Source organism: Rhinolophus sinicus, linkage group LG02 (assembly GCF_036562045.2).
Source record: "Rhinolophus sinicus isolate RSC01 linkage group LG02, ASM3656204v1, whole genome shotgun sequence".
NCBI classification, from domain to species: Eukaryota; Metazoa; Chordata; class Mammalia; order Chiroptera; family Rhinolophidae; genus Rhinolophus; species Rhinolophus sinicus.
This window is the reverse complement of record NC_133752.1, coordinates 182,253,873-182,268,868: the sequence shown is the minus strand read 5'-3', so window position 1 is coordinate 182,268,868 and position 14,996 is coordinate 182,253,873. Positions and strand designations below refer to the sequence as shown.

The window sequence follows — 14,996 nt, the reverse complement described above, 5'->3', positions numbered from 1 at the left end:
GGTGGTTAAGAGTACAGGCTCTGAATTCAAACTCCTAGCTCAAATCCTGGATTTGCTACTAGATGGCTGGGACAGGCTAGTTAACCTCTCTATGCTTTAGTTTCCTCATCTGTATAATGGAATGATATTAGTAACACCTCTCTACAGAATTATTTTATAGAGGGTAAATGATGAAAGTCAAGTACCTGGTAGTAGTTATCATCATCTTTTTACATATGATCATTCTCTGTTAATTTGCATAATACGGCAAACTCCTTGAAGTCAGGCACTCTTTTTGTGTCTATAACACTTTGTATCAAAAACAGTCATTGGATGTCCAAAATTATATCCAATTTTAGTCATTCTGTTTTCTCTAGTATTAAATCAATAAGATTCCTTACTACAAACATGTAAAGAATATTTTATAAATCTTACATCATGGAACAGCCATCATTTCTATTCATCTCTTTCAAAATACATTCTTTCAATCCCATCTCTCCTTCTGGTCATCATCCCTTTCACATTTAAGTTTCTCTTTTTGCTGTCCTTTACATGCTCCTTTATCAGGATCATTTTTGTTCTTGGCTTCAGCTACCATTAAACACAGATAAATCCTAAAGCAGAATTTCCATTTCCACTGTAACCTGAATGTTTCTACCCAGATATGCTGAGATAATCTTAAAGCAACAAATCCCAAACTGAATTTTCTCTCCAAAACTTCTAATTCTACCTATACTACTTATCTTTATTAGTGATCTGTCCCAAGATCCACACAATGCCCCAAGCTAGAAGTAACCTCAACTACCTTCAGCTCTATCCTTGACTGAATCTCTAGAATCTGTCCTTGTCCTTTCATCTCTATTGATAACTGCTGTATTTCTCACCTGAAAATGCCACTGCTTTCTCAGTGCCCTTCCTGCCTCCATTCTCTTCTCATTATGACCTATCCTTTGTACTGGGCGCCTAATTATTAGCAGATATTTTTCTAAATCAGAAATCTGATCATCCTCCCCAAATACACTTTCCAAAGAAGTCTTTCATGGCTTGACATTGGCTATGAAATAATATGCATACATTTGCAATTTCACTCCCCTTCAACCCATCTCAAAGTGTGTGCTGGTAAATGTTTAACAACCCGATCTCCCGGAAATCAAGCCCTGATTTGTAGTGTTTACCACTGTCTGTGATATAAATACTGCCACAATGGCTGATTTCAAGCTATATTGAAGTTACCAAACACAGAACACAGAGTTGGAAAGAGATGCACACAATAGGTTCTTGTGAGCCAGTATGAGCCAGCTTCCGTTCAGACTGTTCAGTAAAAGTTCTGAGTCTATTCACTTCCTCCTCCCAGGTTTTAGCATAAATAAGCATGTAAGTACTACTTTTCAAATATATATTTTTGGCAATGTGTAATTTTAAAGTAGTTAAAAATATGGTTTTGCTATAAATACATGACGAACATGTGCAACATATTTGTCATATTGAGTGAATTGCTTTATACCCTATCTTGTTGGCTCTTACATTAATATGAGTTCATAAATCTTTGATGAATACTTATTATATATTTGTATGACAGTCATGTTTTTAACTTTTTGAAAATTTGATAATTAAATGCAATTAACAAAAACATAAATTAATTTTAAATACTGAATTTATGGTGGTTTTGTGACATTATGTGTTCTCTCAATCCAGGGAGTAAAATTAATGTTACTACCATGTATTTTTTCAATGAAAATATACTATAACTACACTAACCTGTGGGATTCGTTGATACTTACTACTTTGAAAAGGAATCCACATTTTGTTCTAGCCACAACATTAGGCCACTTGCTATTTAGAAACCATGAACTTTGGACACTTCTGTCCTTTTTCATAACTGTGTTTCACCTGGCTGACACATTCTTTTCTGCCTAGTGAATTAATAATGATAGCTACCATTTTATTGTATTTGGAACTCTCTAAGTACTTTATCTTGATTAGCTTGGTTAATTCTCACAACAACCTTATGAAGGTAAATAGCACAAGGCTCCAGAGGTTCTTTTCCTGTGATCACACAGGAAAAAATAATCACATTCTTTCCTATGATCACATACCTAACTATCTACAGGGCTAGGTTTCACGTCCAAGTCTTTAGTTTCAGGGCCAGTTCTTTTAACACATTAAGCTGACATTTGCATCATTGAAATAATATCTCCCCTATAAGTCTATCTCTGACTTAACCAGATAGAATCACTCCCTCCTCTGTGTTCTCATAGCACTTTGTTCCTGTTTTTAATTATGTTAATGATAATAATAGCATTTATTAAGAGCTTGACATATGCTAGACATTCACTTTATATGCACAGTCTCATTTAATTCTCACAACATTCTGAGTTAGATACCATTACTCCAACAGTCATTATGTAGAGAGGCTGAGATTAAATAAATTGCCCAAGTTTACACAGCTACAAAGTGTCTGAACTAGTATTTGAAGCAGAGTCTAATGGCAGAGCTCAAGGTCTTAGCACTAGCAATTTACCTTCTGTGCTAGGCTGTTCACTCTTTGATGGCAGAAACATTTGTTTGTTTTTGTTTAGGCAACCCTAGTTATTTGAATAGTGTCTAGTTTATAGTACATGATAAATATTAAATGAGTGAATAGTCAATTCCGTTCTCTTCAAAAAGGGCCAGTTTGTTGCACTATGTGTAAACTACCCCCTCTACCCAACACATACACACACATCTTCTTGATACATTTCTCAGAAGTAGTATAATTTCTTTTCCTCTTTTAGACATCACTGGGTGATCATTTTCACCTCTGAAAAATGTTGGTTTGGGGCTGGGTGGGGTGAAGGTGCGGAGCTGTAATAGTTCCCCCTGCTATTTCAAAAACTTCCTTTTAATAGAAATTTTTGAGTGAAATTTTACATCCTTATTTCGTTAGGTACAACAACCTAGTGAGGAGGAAAAGGTTGATATTATTAACCTACTTTATAGATGATTAAACTGAGGCTAAAAGTAAGGAAATTATTTTCTCCAGATTAACACAGCTAGAAAAATACTAGAGCCATGACTTGAATTTAGGTCTTCTAATCCCCAGGTCCTATATTCCATTAGGGCATATTGTCAACTTTTACTTCCCTTAGGATTGAAATCACCAGAGGAAGCATTATATAGCATTTAGCCAGGGGAAAGCAGAATATCTTAGCAAAGGAGAAGAAACTGCAGCAAGAATATGAAGAAAGCTGAGTAGATAAAGAGAGCAAAGAAAGCAGTTAAGTTTGTGGAAGAAATTCTGAGGAAATAAAACAGTAGGATGTGAAAGGAGACTCAGTGAAGGAGGCAGGAACAAGTCCACGGGTGGGGAGGGAGGACTAAAGCCCAAGAAGTTTTTGGGATTGGGAGTGAAAGCGCCCAACAGCGTCTGGGCAAAGAAGGACACCGCCAAAGGACTGAATGAGGATGGAGGACGCATAACTTCCGCGTTTGCCGGAAGCCTGCGTTGCTCCGCCCCTCGCGCGCTCGCCCCGCCCCGAGCACGCCCGCCCTGAGCTCGCCCCGCCTCCAGGCCGTATCGCTCCTGCCCTCCCCCAGGTCTCTTAGGTGATGCTGCAGCCAAGATGGCGCTGGCGGCGGCTGTGGCTGCTTGAGCGATATGTTCCGGCTCCTCGGCGGCAGCGGCGGCGCCTGTGGCCTCAGCCGAGGCGTCGGGTCTCTCCTGGACGTGAGCGCTCGGGCGCCTCTCCTCCGGCCGGGTTAACCCGGACAAAAAGGAGACGGCCCCAAAGAGAAGAGTTAGTGAGTAACGGAGAGAGAGCGCGGTGCCTCACGCCCCGACACCATGGCTGGGCTCATCAAAAAACAGATCCTGAAACACCTCTCCAGGTCAGTGACAGCCTCGGGCGTGGGGGCCAGCCCACCTCCGCCGTAGTCGGCACCCGAGGCAGCGTGCGGCCTCCGGGACGGCGGAGATTGGCAGCCGTGCGAGAGGCGACCCTTGGATTCCCTGCTCCAGTCGGGGCAGGGGTCGCGCGGCCCCGGATCTCCCGCCAGTGGTTGGCCTCAGGAGACAGCCCCTGGACGGCTTCTCCCCGGCCTGCTCATGGAGGAGCGTGGAGGGCGGCCGGCGGAGACAGCGGGCTCGGATCGTCCCCGACGCAGCGTCCGGGGTCGTCCGGGGAGCCCCTCTTGAGCGGTGCTGCGCGGAGGCTGGAGACGGCCAGGCGGCACCCAAGTGCCTGGGTTCTGTGGTCGGATGAACCTGAGCTCTGTGCTCGCCTCCTCTCGGAGCCGAGCGGTTCCGTTAACCGAGGGCGTCTGGCGCAGTGTGGACTCCTAGGGCTGAGGCTTGTCTTAGTGAAATGTTAACCTTGTTATTGTTCTGAATTCACCCCACCTTGCCGTTCCCGCTCTGATGCATTAGAGGGTGTGCCTGTTTGCACGGTTAAGATTTGTTTTAGGTAAATAACCAGAGTTCCCAGCTCTGGCAGTTTCTTTCTTGAGTCGTTTAAGCCCCAGGTCGTTCTTAGAACACAGTTTTTTGTTTGTTTGTTTGTTTTTGCTTTTTTAATCTGAGACCCATAAAGTCAGGGAGTCAACATCTTTGGTGATAAACCCTGAAGTTGTCATTCTTTCCATTTCATAATGCGGTTTTAGTCAGAAACATGACTCAGTAAAGCTGGCAGTTTGTTGCTCCTGGCTTCTCCATATTTGTCTCAGACACGGGCTAAATGTAGGATCTTGTTTCCAAGTTGTTAACAGTGAATCCAAAGCGCTTGGTTATGACCCTTTTCTTTGTTATTTGTGAGTTGATGATTAGTTTTTAACTAATTTTAGGAAAAGGCTTGGGTGTAGTATACTTGTAAAAACAATTCTTGATTCTGCAGATCGTTGTATATACCACAGATTCTATATTGGGGAACAAAATCAATATTTCTCTGATTCAGCAAGTATTTTCCACACTTAATTGAACAAGACATAACATTGAATAAGACATAACAGTTTTTCAACGTAACAAATTATAGCGGCATTTATGAATATACGTTTTTTAGTATCACTAATTGGAAAGTTTTTTTAAAATTGTACATATGGTCCATATGAATAACTTATTTTGGAAGAAGGTTTTATCTTCATTTTTAATGTATTATTTAGGTAAGATCTGACTTAGCAGATATCTTCTAGCCTTTCTCATACTCAGTTCCACAGAATCTTTAGACCTACAGAAAATGATTTGAATGTCTATTTTCTTACTTTCCCAAGGATGATGGTACATAGCTATTAATAATTGTATTCTAGATGCATGGGAGGAAAGTTAATTCTATCAACGAGCGTCTTAGGGCATTAGAGTTTCTGTTGTAGAACAGTTGAGAAGGACTCAAAAATTAATAGGCAAGGTAATGGCTTACTTCACAAAATAAACAACACCCATATATTTAGAATTGAGTCCTTAGAATTATTTTTAAATCTGTGTGATTTCTAATATCTGTGTTGTAAATAGTAATGAGAATTTTTTTAGAGCTGAGTGTTTGAAACACTTAAGTTTTTAATTATTTCATATTTCAAAACAACTCAGGTGACTTGAAGAGTATCAAATTCATGTTCTTGATTAACTGCTGCTATTGCTGTTAACTTTATGGTGTTATTTATAAATTTAAAGGAGACGGTAGATGAAACAAGGTGGGTGTTGTGATAAATAATAGTTGTTCAAATAGGAATGAACTTTTGAAATTACATGGGTCAAGATTAATTTTACAAATTTTCCAGTAATGAAGATGTCACCATGTTGATGTAATCATCTGGAATACAATTTAATACATTTTAACAGGAAATACTTAGAACACATTACTTTCCAATAGTAGACATTTCATATGGCCAGTGGATGCAACCATGGCACCTTCTCACAAAGGAGGCCTTACCTGGCTGACCACACTGTTCTCGTAACATTCATCTTCATCTGTCACAATATATATTGTTTGCTGTTTGTCTTCTCCACTTGAATGTAAACCCCATGATGGTAAGGATTTTTGTTTTGACTGTAGCATAATGTACACTCAACAACTATTTTTTAAATGAATGGATGAATGGCACCAATCAACTGACTCTCCCTCATATTGCTTTTTTTTTTTTAACTGAGGCAAGACTGTATGCCAGCAATATTATCACATTTTACCTGTGGTGTTAGGAAGCAATGGGTAATTGAATCGTTGAGTAAATATGCTTTTCATATTTACTCAATGAAAATGATCATTGATGGGTATATTGGGGATCTCCCAGTAAGGGAGAAGGCTATCTAGGTGAAAACAGGAGGAAGAGAATGCTTACTCTGAGCCTTGAGACTGGAGTATGGTAAAATTGTAAGATTAAAGCCAATGTTACCTGGATATAGGTGCTTGATAAACTGATATATCAGAACAGTATGAAAGAGGAATTGTTCTTAAGAAATTAACAAATGCTTTGAGTAAATGCTGAACTATATGTGAGAACTATAAATCTATATACTTAATCCTTGCCTAATTGTTTAGTTTGTATCCCAAGCAACTCTTGCATTGTTTATAAAATTAGTTTGTGTATTTGGAACTAATCTGAAACTGATAGGGAGGGAGGGAGAGTGTGTGCGCACATTTGTGTAAGTGGTGGGGTGGGGTTGGAGTTGTTAATATTAAGAGAAGTGAAACAGGAAGTCTTTGAAGGAGAAATTACTCTGATCTTTCACACTGTAATAGGCGCAGAATGTGCATTGGAGGCTTTTCTAAAAGAGTATTTTTTTCGCAAGGGAATGGAAAGTTCTAAAGAAAAGTTAGAAGAAATATAAGAAAGAAAAGAAGAGGACGGGCTCCCTTTCAGCTCCAGGCCTCATTATCGGTTGCTGAGTGTGCGCACATGCGTGCTCGAGCAAAGGCCAAGATGGGGCGATAGAAGCTGGAAGATGGGGTATACTTAAGTCAGGGCCTGCACAGGGGTAGGGAAGAGGCAGATACAGATGCTCCCTCTTCCCCTCCCCCCTTTCTCTCTGGCTCAAGGAGACTATAATTGGCACAAAGTTTACTGGGGCGTGGGAGTTGGCAGGATAGACATACACCACACCTGAGTGGAGTCCTTTTGCAGTTTAAAGCTGTGTTTCTCAACCAGGGGTGATTTTGCCCTTCCAGGGAAATTGGGCAATGTCTGGAGACATTTTTGATTGTCGCAACTTGGGGGGATGGGTGGGCTAAGGGTACTGGCATCTAGTGTGTAGAGGCCAGGGCAGCTGCTACACATCCTACAATTCACAGCACAGTTCCCCACAACAAAGAATTATTTGGTCCAAATGTCAATAGTTGAGGTTGAGAAACTGGTTTAAAGTGTACACATGTGTGTCAGATGACTGAACTAGGGTTACTGTGCTAGTTAAGGTTATTTTGTCTGCAAACAACAAAACCTGCTCTGTTTAACTTAGGTAGAAAGGTAAACGTAACAGAAAGCTATTCAGGTGGGTCACAGAATCAGGGGAAGGGCAGAAACCCGCCAATTCCTAGAACCTCATTGGAAGAGTTCTTGGACCTCAGCACTATTGACATTTTGGACTAGATAATTCTTTGTTGTGAAGGGCTGTTCTGTACATTTTGGGATGTTTAGCAACATCTCTGATCTCCACCCACTGGATACCCATAGCACTCCCACAGTCTTGATAGTGAATGTCTAAAGACGTTGCTAAATGTACCCCGGGGAGCAGAGTCACTCTTGGTTGAGAACCACTGCTAAGGTGCTATCCCATCTCTCACAACTCTCAATCTGTGATCCTTCCTGTCAAGTTTCAGATCCCTGGGAGAGAGAACCTGTTTGGCCCACTTCTGTTTATCCATGGATCAATTGGCAATGGCAAAAGATTATACAGACAGCAGATATGGTTATTAGGAGAACTAGTATTTTGAGTCAGGCTTGCTGCTCCATTTGGTGTCTTTAATAGGCACTGAACTAAATTAGATTTCACACGGCCTCATTTTCTATGTTAGGGAAATTGAACTTCATCCCAGGAGGTGACTGACCGCTAATAAAGAATTCCAGACAAAAGAAGGACTTGATCACTAAAGATATCTGGATATCAGTTTTATTTTTGAAGTCCAGGGTTCAGGAGCATTTGTCTGGGGTGGGTATAGAGTCTACAGAGGGGCTGTGATTAACTTAATTAGAAAAGTAATGCATTGGAAAGATGTCAGTATCCCACAGAATTTATGGGAAGGTTAGAAAAGAAGACTTGGAAAGAGACTGGATCCAACTGGCTCCAAGGATCTAGGTAGGAGAAATTACTTGACTGTTTTAACAAGTCATGTTCCCTGAACTATGACTAAGGGGAAGGAACATATAGAAAGTGAGGGTGGTCTAGGAAATTGCTAAATATTTGGGATACTTGTCAAGGAGATTAGGAAGGGCTGACCACTTGCAGGATCTTGTGACTGAATGGCAAAGAGATGAGCGTTTAGAATGCCTCACCATGTGTTGATGGGGTGTGTTGTGCAGGGAGGCCTGCAGGGTGCCAGGTGGGGTCTCTGCTCCTCCTCCCCACATAACGCAGGATATGGTGAGGCCAAAAAGGAACACCCACGGAGCCATAGATAGGGGAGTTGCTACCATAATCACGCTGGTGACTGGGTTGGAGACACAGGAAACAGGATCCACACAACCTGCAACCTGCTGTCTGCTTCTCTGTCAACCAACCTCACCCGCTAGTTGCAATCCGCCATGCCAACCGCAATCTGCTCCCGCCAGCCCAGCCACCGTCCTCTTGCCAGTCTCCCATTTTGCTGCTAGCGTAGCCACAGCAGTTATATTAGTGGCCAATGGCTCACTGGTTACAGCTGACGGCCAACTAGCCACAGCTGATGGCCATGCAATCACAGTTGGCCATTTACTACCTGAGCCAACACCTTTCTATGTGAGGCCGAGAGCCTGGAAACTACTTTCTGGGGCTCTGCCCCCACAGGGTGGTTTAGGTTGCATAAGAACCGTCCAAGGATTAGAAATTTTATCTAGGTGGAAGAGCAGTTGAGAAAAACAAATGAGAGAACTGGAAGGATTGGAGGTTTTGTCTGAAAGTGTCACATTGAAGTTTAATTAATTTTAGTGGTAGAATAGGCCAAGCTTAGGACAAAAAACGTCAGATAGGGCCATGGAAGTGAATTGCTGAAGTTAAGGTGCATGCAATTGGAGAAAAATACTGCTAGGTCTATAATTGTTTCTGTACTGGGCATTCTGAAAAGGAAATACAACATAGATTAGACTGTTGGAAATTATTTTCTCAAATGATAATTTTATATAATTATCGATAGGCTAATTATTTACATCGTTCACTTTCATGGTAAAGCTCAATCAATAAATTTTCAGTTTATGTATATCAGGTCTTGAGCACTTGGCATTAGAGATGCAAAGATGGGTAAGATATGGTCTCAGCTCTTGGGAAACTTCAGTAACTCCCATTCTGGCATAAGAAGCAGGAATAGGATCACTAAATGTAACCTATTTCTAGAGTTATACTGCCATTGAAATTTGCCAGATTTGTTTTACTTGGATTAGGCAACTGGGAAAAGACTGAGTTAAATGCTACCTTTTAGGATTATAAATAAATTTACTTTTATACATTTGGGGATTTTTTTAAAGTAACGTCGGTTACTTACATTGACAGTATTATTTTAAAAATAATCTTGATAATGTTGATTTTGACATTAGCTATACTAGTCATTTATTAAACAAATATTTACTGAGTGCTACTTTGTACCAGGTACTGGTCCATAGCGCTGGGGCAAAAATCCCTGCGTGGAGTTTATATTTTAAGAATAGGTGGCTGATAGTGAATAACTAACTAAGTGAAGTACATTGCATCAGTTTATGGTAAGTGCTACTGAAAAAAAAATTAACGGGGAAAGCAAATAGGAAGTGCAAGGTGGTAAGGATTTGGTTTGCAATTTTCAATCTGTTGATTCCAGAAGCCTTACTTGAGAAGGTGATCTTTGAGAAGGGATCTGAAAGAGAGCTGTTGGAAGCAAACGCAGAGATCCAGAAGTGGGGAAGCTTGCTTGTTATTTTTGAAATATGTTTGAGCCACTGATACAGGTAAATTGGAGTGAGGAGTGGAGTAGAGGAAGATGAGATCAAAGGCCAGATGTTGTGGGGCCTTGTAATGACTTGGCTTTTACTTGAGTGAGATTGGAATCCACTGGAAGGCTTGGAGCCAAGGATCACACTGCAGCCATGTGGGAAAGAAGTAATAGGAAGGCCAGGGCAGAAACAGGAGCCCAATTAGCAGTGTTAACTATCCAGGTGAGAAAGATACTGGCTTGGACTTGCGTGCATGCAGTGCGTTGTTGAGATATCATCAGGTTTTAGATGTATTTCAAAGGTAGAGCCACAGGATTTGCTGACAGATAAAATGTGATTGAGACAGAAAGCAGTAATGGATGACTCCAAGGTTTTGATATAAGCAACTAGCAAGGTGGAGTTGCTGTTCACTGGGTTGGAGAAGACTGCAGGAGGAGCAGGCTTATGGAAGAAGGTCAAGAGTTTGGTTTTGGGTTCATTGATTTGGATGCCTGTTAGATATCATGGAGATCCCTTTCACTTGTGAACTAATTTAGACTGGCAACAGCAATGTCAGTGTTTTTTATGTGGTTATCCTTTGGTTTATGCAACACGTGATTACAGCAGAGTGAATTGTGAGTTGAATTTTAGGGGGTGGATTTTTTTTTTTTTATATTAAGTTCACTATATAGAAGCATCTGAAATCAAGCAGGTGCCCATTTCTTTCACATTAATTTCCAAATATATCAGATATTGATTCTTGCAAAAGTTACTTTCAGGAGATTGATTTGAAAACTTTAGGTGAAAAAGGGGTTGGATGCTTGGTCCATTGGATATTGTAGTATCACCATCCTAGAATCAGAAGGGATTTGTTCCTGTCTATGAATAGGAAGTTACTGAAACATTGAGATTTGTCACTTGCCCAAGGTTAAGGTTTGACACGTAGTGTTAAGTGGTTAAGTCACTAGTCCGGCACACCTTTAATTTTATTTTTCTATGCTGCCTGCTCAGGCTGCTATTCCGACTTAATGGCTTGGTTTTCTTTTACTCAGTTTTCAACGTTTCCCTCATTACTCTTACGGTGTTTAACTATCCTGCTGCAGTATCCCTTAAGGGATTCTTTTATTACTTGGGAATCTTTTGACTCAGCAGTTCTTTGAAATTGTGGAAGCATAATTTCTCCATCCATTTTTTATTTGCATCATTTTTTTGCAATATTACTTTTTGCAATATTAAACTTTGTCTTAATACTGCAGTTTCTGGTCTAAACATTTTCCTTAATAAGTTGATCTCTTATCAATTATACATGTTTTAAATTCTGTGTATTATATTACCTAGGATGAGTAATTTAATATTGCTATTAAATATTAGTATTTAATCAGTTGATATTAGTGACTGGAGCTCAGATCGAATGTAAGTTACAAGAAGACTTAATGATTATTTCCATGAGTGAAACATGCAGCATTAGACTTGCTATTGGTCTGTCTTATAATTCACTGACTTATTTTGAGACTTCTCCTAGACAAAATGATTGTTGTGTATAAATTTTGAATCACTATTACGTTAGTCTATCTTTTAAGACTTAATTTTAGCCATATGTATATATACTCTTTTTCTACCCCAAAATACTATTAAAAAAGGGATCTCTGGCTTCTTTTTGCCGCTGCTACCTTTTGTAGTTTTATTGTTAGGAATTAATATTTAGGGATAAACTTAATAATACTAGAAAATTCAGAGATTTTAAAACTTGGTAAAACTATGTTTTTAGATATTAATTAAATTGAGTTTCTGTTCCAAATTTTTCTTCTGCTGTGATGCTTTATATGTAAATGAAATGTACTATAAAAAGAGGCATCTATAATAAATGATATTTATCTTATCTTTAAGGACTATTTTAAGTATGATTATTCTCATTGACAAGTCATTTGTTTACTTTTTTCTACCAATACTTAAAGAAAGTTCCATAAGATATATGAGTAAAATTAAGAGCTAGGGATGTCTTCTGGAAACAATATGGTAGATGTAAGTAGCATTCAAGTTAGAATATGTTTTATGAGAGAAGCACAAAGTACTATATGCAACTTTAACAGCAGTAGAGACAGGAGACAGAGGTAGTCTAAGTCTCAGAGAAACTTACAAAGAAATATTGAATTAAAAAGCACATAAACAACAGCTTAGTCATATAAAGTGGATAGCTTTAAATCTGTTTTCTCTCACGATAGCATGCACAGCAAGGGAATATTTAATGCAAGTATTTAGAGAAGTTTAGGGTAATTTAGATCCTCCAAATTTGGCTGCAATTTTCTTTTTTACTGTTTTTCAATATTAGATTTCTCCCACCCCTTCTTTTCCCCACCTTTTGTTTTATTTCCTGCAGCCAGATTGTCTGCATACCTTCATGACAGGGCATCCTCTGACGCTTCATTTTACTTGTACATCTCCCATAGGCAACTTTAACTAGGCTAGTCTTCACGGGTCATCTTCGTTTTGAACTCCTTAAGGTCTTAAAATACATTGTTTGTTTTATTAAAGAAAAGTTTCATGTTTGTTAGTTCTGTAGTGTCATCTCTTTAAGGGCAGAAGCCCCCTGGTAGGCTCTGTGCTTGTCTCGTTTGCCATTGTACTTGAGCAGCTGCCGCAGTATTCTGGTACAGCCCGTGCTTCCCCGGATATAAGACCTCTCCGGACCATCAGCTTTAATGCATCTTTTGGAGCAAAAATTAATATAAGACCTGGTATTATATTATATATTATATGTTATATGTTATATATTATATAAGACCCGGTCTTATTTTAACAGAAGTCTGGGTATTATATTACGTTACATTATATTATATTATATTGTATTATGTTATAAGATAAGACCCAGCCTTATATTATTTTAAAAATAAGACCGGGTCTTATATTAATTTTGCTCCAAAAGATGCATTAGAGCTGATGGTCCAGCTAGGTCTTATTTTCGGGGAATCACGGTAGTAGTTGTTCAGAAACACTTTTAGCTGACTGGAGAAATAAATGTATACTACATTAGCCTTCACAGAATACGATGGTCCTGAATTCATTTTTGGCTGGTTTAAAAAGTTGACTCATATCCAAAAATTTAGATTAAAAACCCTTTTCCTGATAAATACAGTAGTTCTCCAGTTTACTTTTGAGAATACAGATATAGCTTATTACTGGATCACTCTTTGGTTTGTAGGTTGCTTTTCATTGGGAACTTTACTCTGGTATTCTCTGTGAAATGAAAAGAGGATAATAGTTGTAACTGGGACTTTTGGCGTTAAATTGACAATTTGTATTTGTAGATTGTTTAACTTTTAGAGTGCTTGTCCTAATTGGCTTCATTTAATGTTGAATTATACAGTTCAGTTTTTGTATAACTTTTGTACAGTATAGCTATCACTTTTGTTAAGTAGCATTTTAATATAAAAAATTTTAAATACATATTAATTTAGTAGATTAGTAGTAATTCCAGTGGTAGAGAGAATGAAGAAATCATAGACCGTTAATTTATCTTAGAATTTGAGTAGTCTGCCTTTAGTTCATCCAGTGTGAAATACAACTGTATTTTTAAAAAGTGACTCATAGCTAAATATTTTTATCATATCATTCCTCTCCTCTTCCTTCCCTTAAACTTGCTCCCTTCTGTGTCCCCTGTGTACCCATTCCCTGCAGCGATCCCTGCTGGCTGTGGTGGAGATTGGTGTGCTGTGAATTTCATAATCACCCAAATGAGTACCAGAGGAGTCTAAGAAACCCTGGCAACTGACTACTTGCTTTCATCAGGAATAGGGACCTTTTGTCTGAAATTTCCTGCCCTCAGGTAATACTTCTATTCCCCATCGTTTTGTTTTCTTCCTATAAATGCAAGCACTTTTATGCCCCACAAAAAGATACTTAGAGAATAATTTCTAATTCATACCGTTTTAGTCAGATACCGATTTCATTTTTGTTTTTTCACTGTATGGCTACAGGCTCAAGCAATTCCTCTCTTCGAATGTCTTTTCTAATATATGAGGTTTGGCAGTGCACTTCTGCTTAAAACCAGCTCTTCCTGATGTTGTCGAAAGAGAGTTTTATAACTTAGAGTCAGCTATTTAGAAATAGTAATTAGCATTTGATCTACTCTTTAATGGGTAAGACTTCATAGTCTATGATTAATGAGGTTTGAAGGCTCTTGATAAAGAGGGTATTTTGATCAGTTCTCTCACTGAAGGACTTCAGAGTTTATTTTGTGTACTTAATGTTAATTATAATCTTTACCAAGGAGATTGAAATGACTCATGAACAGCAGTGAAAATAGGATTCATTTTTTAAAAATGTAGGGCTTCCCACCCCATTCTTCTCCTCTCCTCTGCCCCTTTTTAAAATTCATTATCAGGAAAAGCACTTACATTGTAAAACCAGATTTTTGTGGAAATGGCACTGAATTTCTTTCAACTTAGAACTCGATAAAAAACCTAGAAACACGTATTAGTGAATACTTATAATGCTTGGAAAGTATATCCACATAAATACTTTGAACCTATGCTAAAAGTCTAGTAAGAAATCATTCATTGAAGACTGACCATGAATGTAATTGTGCACCGCATTACATACTTACCCTAGGACTAACGGGACAATTGAAACACAGGTTGGCCATATATCAGCTAGCAATTGTATAGGTATGATGATGTAAGTAGGTACTGTTTGTCGGTGTTCTTGTCTGCCTTGGTGCCATACTGCCATTTGGGTATCTGGATCTCTATCAAAATTGCTGAGGGAAAGATGCCAAGCTTTAACCTTAGGTAGACCATTCATGAAACCATTGAGATTCTCTCTAGGATATGGATAGGTAAGGTCTTTTGTTTATAATGGCATTCGAGGATGGTTCTGATTTTGTATATACCTTTAGCAAATCCTCTGGGACCTTTGCACCTGAAGTGTAGTCATAGCTATAACCCTTTGCTTTTTCTAGATTGTACTCCTTATGTCTTTTTTTGACC

At 38.9% G+C, this 14,996-nt stretch overlaps 1 protein-coding gene across 4 annotated transcripts in view; it reads left to right on the top strand.

The window, feature by feature from the left end:
- Positions 1-3,495: 3,495 nt before the first annotated feature.
- Positions 3,496-14,996, top strand: part of BLTP3B (bridge-like lipid transfer protein family member 3B) — a 76,370-nt gene continuing 64,869 nt past the window's right edge. For 2 of the 4 annotated variants that reach the window (XM_019732113.2, XM_019732115.2), the window contains exon 1: positions 3,563-3,846. In XM_019732113.2, coding sequence (XP_019587672.2) covers positions 3,803-3,846 — 44 coding nt within the window. In that variant the 5' untranslated portion in view covers positions 3,563-3,802. Of the gene's footprint in view, positions 3,847-13,686; positions 13,835-14,996 lie in introns of all 4 variants that reach the window. The other 2 variants (XM_019732112.2, XM_019732111.2) reach the window with 2 other exon arrangements.